General features: G+C 32.3%; 1 protein-coding gene across 3 annotated transcripts; it reads left to right on the top strand.

The window, feature by feature from the left end:
- The first annotated feature begins 3,432 nt into the window (after positions 1–3,432).
- Positions 3,433–5,997, top strand: LOC121220905 (nudix hydrolase 3-like). 3 transcript variants are annotated; one of them, XM_041100720.1, is made up of 3 exons: positions 3,433–3,672; positions 4,519–4,698; positions 5,693–5,997. In XM_041100720.1, the coding sequence occupies exons 1-3, from the start codon at positions 3,563–3,565 to the stop codon at positions 5,733–5,735; spliced, it is 333 nt and encodes a 110-aa protein (XP_040956654.1). In that variant the 5' UTR covers positions 3,433–3,562; the 3' UTR covers positions 5,736–5,997. The 3 variants fall into 3 exon arrangements, 2 of the variants coding, with proteins under 2 accessions (XP_040956654.1, XP_040956655.1); XM_041100721.1 differs by lacking the exon at positions 5,693–5,997 and adding an exon at positions 5,521–5,622; XR_005918162.1 differs by lacking the exons at positions 4,519–4,698; positions 5,693–5,997 and adding an exon at positions 3,759–3,868.
- The last annotated feature ends 276 nt before the right edge of the window (positions 5,998–6,273 follow it).

Below are 6,273 nucleotides of genomic sequence, written 5' to 3'. Positions count from 1 at the left end.
CCCAATGGACTCACTCTTATGACTAGAAATTGGACAAAAGTTTAAAATCTTTTTATTCGATTTCCAATCGTTATCAATAAAGTGAGCAGTGATACACAAATAATTAACTCTTTGCAAAGAAGTCCATGTGTTAGTAGTTAAGCAAACTCTAGAACAAGATTTTCTCAAAAGTTGTTTTATCTTGACACTTTCATCTAAATACAATTGATAAACATCCCTAGTCATAGTAGTTCGTGAAGGAATATGAAACCTAGGACATGCCACAAACATAAATTTCTTAAAACCTTCACTTTCAACAAACTTGAAAGGTAATTCATCAATCACAATCATTTGTGCTAGTCCTTTCCTATATGCTTCTTGATCAAATCTCCAAGTTGAAAGATTCCCTTCCCCCCTTCAACTCCCTTTCTAGGTAAAACTAGTTGTCCTTGACTAGTGTCAACAAAATTACTAGGATTTTTCTTACATGAACCAATATGATATTTCAATAACCCTGTACCATTTTTTTCATATCACAACAAAATTCCTTTTGATAATAATTACATTTAGCCTTACTTGCACCCTCACTATTAATAATCTTAGTGAAGTGAGACCAAACTTCTGACCTTTGAGGAGTGACTTTTCTTTTCCCGGTAGTCTCCTTTGTTTGGCTTGAAGCTCCAACTCCCGAATTTTTAGAATCTATCGAAGTAGAAGGTGTAACACTACCCTCAATAGATGTTGGTTCGGTTGACATTCTTCAAGAAAAAAAGTATATAATAAATTAAAATACATTTATAATATTAAACAAATTTTGATGTTGAGTTTTAGAAAAAAAAACATAGTTGAGTTGGATTATGTTAAAAATGTGAGAGATTAATATAATCTTTTAAACCACCACAATTTGAACACTTTAAAACACAGTTAAACAGAATATTTACACATTTTAAACAACATAACATGAGCAATATATGACATTAATTAAGGCAATAAATATACTTAAATTTTGGAATGAAATGAAATATCCTTTTCAAGTAGCATCCTTAACAATTTTTCAATAGCATAATAATGCTTACTTTGAGACACTGAAGCAACACTTTAATTTAATTTAGGACAACATAATAATACTCAATTTGAAACATTAAACAGCAGCTTAATTTAATTTAAGACAGCATGAAAATGCTCAATTTGATACACTAAAACACCAACTTTAATTCAATTTATGACAGTATGAAAATGCTCAATTTGAAACACTAAAATAGTAGCTTGATTCAATTTAAGACAGTATGAAAATGCTCAATTTGAAACACTCAAACAATAGCTTTAATTCAATTTATGACAGCAAGCAAACAGCAACAATACATAGCATTAAAATCAATAAACAACAACTCAAGGCTTTTTAAACAAGGGAGTATGTATGCTAATTTTCCAGCAATATTTGGTCAACATATAAACTTTATAAACAGTAGCCAAATTGTAAAAAAAATGTCAACCAAACTTCCCTTCATTTAAAATAGCAGTTTATGGCTTTTAAATCAAGGAATTTATATGCTGAATTTTCAACATTTGGACAACGGCTCCCAGCCATAACTATGAGAATCATTTATTTTTTCAATCAAAATATTCAATAAAAACAATTTATTTTTATTTTTTTGGTTTATTAATTATGTTTTTTTGGATAGTTTGCAAATCTCAACCGTGCAAGAAAAGAACACTGCTATTACATGAAGCGATCAAAGGGTTATTACATGAAGATGAAACAGGTTCGGGTTCGGGTTCGGGAGCGGAGATGAAAATGAAGCAGTTCGTAAATACAAATACTAGCTGATATCTATTGGGATTATGAATATCGAGCTAGTTTCATTCTTAAAATAGAATTTGTAGAAATTGAGGCTTTAGTTGGTGAAAGTACTCTTGAGCTAGCAAAAGCCTACTTCAACTCGCCGGTGATGGATGGTGACCTGGTAGATGCCGGAGTGCCGGACGGAAGGTGGCTGGCCTGGCAAAGATTTTGGGAGTTTTCAATTAGGGATTTGAAGTTGAAGGTTAGATTTTTTTTCTATCGTCTGTTCAATGTTGAGTTTAGACTTTTAGACTTTAGTTTTAGTTTTAGTTTTAGTTTTAGTTTTAGTTTTAGAATTTTATTTTTATTTTTAAATTATTTGTAATTTGTATGATTGGGTTAGGTTGGGTAATTGGGTTGGGTTGGATACTTGGGTTTGGATTTGGTTCAGGTGAATAGTGGGCCTATTTATATATTATAATTTTATTTATTAATTTTTTGGTTAAATCGAAAAAATCCGGTTAACCGACCGGTTTTGAACCGAATTAACCGTTAATCAAAAAATCAAAAAATAATTAACCGACCTCGACCAAAAAAATTCGGTTAACCGACCGATTAACCAAATTCGGTCGGTTAACCAAATTTTTTCAGTTTTACCCGAATTTTGCACACCCCTACAATCAAGTAGCATTTAAGAAAATTTATCAATAAAAAAAATAAAAATTGTTAGCAATAATTAGTCAGAAGTATCTCCAAAAGAATGTAGCATTAAACTATTGGTTCTTCGAAAAGGCAAAATATTGTGTCATATTCAAATAACAAAGGCACCCGAGAGATATGGAAAATTATTTTAATTAATCATGTAAAGTATAGAAAAATGCACTTGATGGTATTCAAGCCTACAACACTATAATTATCAATATTTTTACCATTTAAACTAAAACTTCATTTGATATATAAATCAAAATTTTACTCGTATCATAGGTGTGTTATAATCTAATATAATTTTAAGATTTAAAATTGTGACACGGATAATATCTTAATGGTTAAAAATAGTCATGTCACTTTATCTATACAATATCTAAAAATGGTTAACTAAGTTGGTGCCGTGAGTCAACTTGACGTCAAATTAATTGTAAAATTATTAAGATACCCTTTATTTAAAGGATAATTAGTATTACTATCTTTTTATACTTTCATGTTATATTTCAAATAAAACAAGTGAAAAACACTATTTGAGAAGACCAACAAATTCAGAATGAATTTTTTTACCACTCCAATAATAATTTGTTGAAATAAATTTATTAATATAAAATGTTTTCTTTAATCCATATCATGGATGTGATGAAATATAGTTTCATAATGTCGTTAATTGAGTTGGTGTCACAAATCAACTCAATACCAACTCAAGAAAAATGAGAATTCATGATAAACAATTAGAGTCCATTTAATGTTATCAATCCGATGTGATTACCTATTAAAATTTCATATTACTCACAATTTAAACTATTTTTATTTTAATATTGTACATATTATATATGTATTATTATTAGGGCCCCTTTGGATGCAACTGGATCTCAATACGTTATCCTTTTTAGGCTAAAAAAAATTGCAACTGAAATGCTAACAAACGCCAAGCTGTTTGGAAAGCATTCTTCAGTGCATTGAAAATGTATTTCACCTCACTGGAGCCTTAATTTCAGACTGGAGCCTTTTGTTCCAGTAAAAATTTCTCAACTTCAATTGCTTTTTCTTTTCCTCTTTTACCCATTCTTCAGTTGCATTCTTCAAGCTTTTCTGATGTTTGGTTACCCTTCTTCTCCCCTTTTCCCTTCCCCTTCCCTTTCCCCTTCCCCTTGGGTTGCAAATCAGTTTGGTCAAAGACCTCTTCCGGTTCCTCCTTCATCCAGGTAAGGCTTCTTCTCTTTCATCCGTTCTTCATCCCTTTTTCTTCTTCTGTTCTTCATCTTCTCTTCTCAGCATATTTTGTCTTCAGCTATAAATAAAGAAGCACGCAATTTACCAAATTTGTCAACGAAGACAAAGTCCGATTCATCGAAAGAAACAATGGCAGAGCCTTACGTTGAAAAAGTAGAGTATCTCGACGTTCTCACTAAAATCGGTAAAAAAATCGGTAAAAAAATCGATAAAAAATCGACGGTTCCAAGCCCAGACGTTTCCCTTCATTCTTGTCCATTTCTGGATTATCTATTTTTGATCTTTCAACATAAAGGATTACTTTGCAACCGACTCTTTTATTTATTTTCTATACTGCCTGTTGCTTACTCTTAACAGAAAACATGTTTTTGCAGTTATCAAATTGGAAAATTATAGGACATTTTAATTTAAGCTATACTTGTTATTTGCAGCTTCTGTAAATTGGGTTTGATAGAACCTTTGAGATTAGTTAAGCTGGTTCCTTGAAAATGGTAGTAATAGCTTCATTTGTTGATTTGGTTTGTAATTTCTTTCAATGAACCCTTAATTTTTTTGCTTAATTTTTTTGGTACTCAATCTGGATTATAGAACTGAAAATTTTCAAGTGTGTGTGTGAGTTGGGGGGAGGCTGCTTATGGTCCTTGAAATTGGAACTGGGAATGGAAAACTTGCAAGCTAGTGCTAGGGAGGCATACATTTGATATAAAATATTTCATTTTGAGTATTATTGTGTGTTAGAGGTTGCTTATGATTTCTGTACTGGCATTTCTCTATAATGGTAGTTTCTTGGTATGTAACTCATTGTGATCTCTTTGCAGGGGAGATGTCCATCGAGATGGGGATTACCATAAAGCAGTCCATATCTGGATTTTTACTGAGAGCACACAAGAATTACTTCTCCAAAAACGTACAGACTGCAAGGACTCGTGGCCAAGGTTGTGGGATATCTCCAGTGCTGGCCATATATCTGCTGGTGACTCATCGCTAATAACAGCACAGTAAGTGAATCCAATTTCACAAGTCTTCAATGCTGCTTCTTTCATAGGGCATTTGAAAAACTGTTCGGTCTTTAATCTTTCTATGTGTGCCGTGCACAGATATTCTCCCCATGTTCTTGTTTATCATTGCTACTTTCTGTTGTTTTATATACTTGCTAGATTTGGTTAATACATTTCTTTTAAATATCTAATTGATAGTTTCCTAACTCATGGTAAACCTAGTGGTTTCTAGATGGCCAAGAAACCTTTTAAATATGCAAAATTCTATATTTGTTTTCCATATCAAAGTACTTTCTTTGTCCAAAAATTGTTGAGATGAACAATAGTCAATAACAGTCGGAATTATCATTCAAAATTTCATGGATTTTGTTTTCTACTGGTTTTCTGGTGGAGTATGGATTACTTTTCTTGATATTCCAAACCTGTCTACAGTAATGACAAAGTTGACTACAGTGAAACATCTGGTGTAGGTATGGTTTATCATCTCAGGTTTAAACATTGCTTGTACTGAATGAACAAGTGGAATTCAACTCTAGATCTTAAGCCCTTCCACTCTTGGTTGTATTTCAGTCTGTTTTTATGTAGTTAGTTTGCATGTAGACATTGTCTGATATGAGCAGAATGCGTTGTGTTGTATCCTATGGACACTTTTGGTTTCACGTTCATTAATTTGTTAGTTTACAGGTGGATGGTCTTTCTATCACTTTTAAGTTCATAAAAGGTCCATTGTTTTCTTTTTGTTGCTTTGCTAGAACCATTGGTGCATTAATTTCTAATGCTAATGCCATCTTACTAAATTCAAGTCTGTTTTGTGTTCATCAGGGTTCAATATTTTCAATAAACAATTAGCATTTGGCATAAATTTACTCTGAAAAATGGTGTTATATTTTTCATTGTAAGTTCGTAGTTGTATTGACTTTGGCCTACAATATGCACTACTTTGTTAGTAAGCAAAGTACATGATGTTGTTGAACTTTGGCCTGCAATGCAACAGGAAACCAGCAGCAAACCAGCATGCAGACCAGCATCCAAACTGAACCAGATAAGCAGCAACATTTTGTTTATTTTGTTCATTTGTAACTTGATTTAGTTGCAATGTAATTTATACTTAAAGTTAGTAGGAGTAGTTGTTGATTTATGTTATGTTATAGCTGGTATGTCAGCTACATTTTGTTTGTAATTCTATATAGGCTTTAGTCATGTATTAGTGGGAGCAGTTATACATTAGTTAACTGCCATATTTCATTGTAACATAAATGCTTCTGTTTTCTTGCATATTGCTTATTCAAGTAATGAAGTTAATCTTTACATCATCCGGGTTACTTGCTTCTGTTTTCTTCCTCTGCTGTCAAAACCCCAACAGATGTGATTCTTAACTCTTCCCTTTAGCATTGATGACCAGCTCAAGGCTCGACATTGCACGTTCTACATGGTGGCCATAGGCTATTTCAGTTACTAGCCAACGGTTGGCTTTAGTTTTAAAGTTATTTGGTGCTAGCAATGTCTTGCATTGAGTTACTGATGACAAACATTTGAAATAACATGCATTAAGACCCTTATTCTAGAGTTGCTTTA

This window comes from Gossypium hirsutum, chromosome D09 (assembly GCF_007990345.1).
Source record: "Gossypium hirsutum isolate 1008001.06 chromosome D09, Gossypium_hirsutum_v2.1, whole genome shotgun sequence".
Lineage (NCBI taxonomy): Eukaryota > Viridiplantae > Streptophyta > Magnoliopsida > Malvales > Malvaceae > Gossypium > Gossypium hirsutum.
The sequence above is the reverse complement of the archived record's forward strand: the minus strand, read 5'-3'. Positions and strand labels throughout refer to the sequence as shown.

Excerpts from the sequence above, each read along its gene's own strand:
- LOC121220905 (XM_041100720.1), top strand. The coding sequence starts at position 3,563 with ATGTTTGGTTACCCTTCTTCTCCCCTTTTCCCTTCCCCTTCCCTTTCC. Across the intron at positions 3,673-4,518 it reads CCGGTTCCTCCTTCATCCAG|GGGAGATGTCCATCGAGATG; the intron begins GTAAGGCTTCTT and ends ATCTCTTTGCAG. Across the intron at positions 4,699-5,692 it reads TCATCGCTAATAACAGCACA|GAAACCAGCAGCAAACCAGC; the intron begins GTAAGTGAATCC and ends GCAATGCAACAG.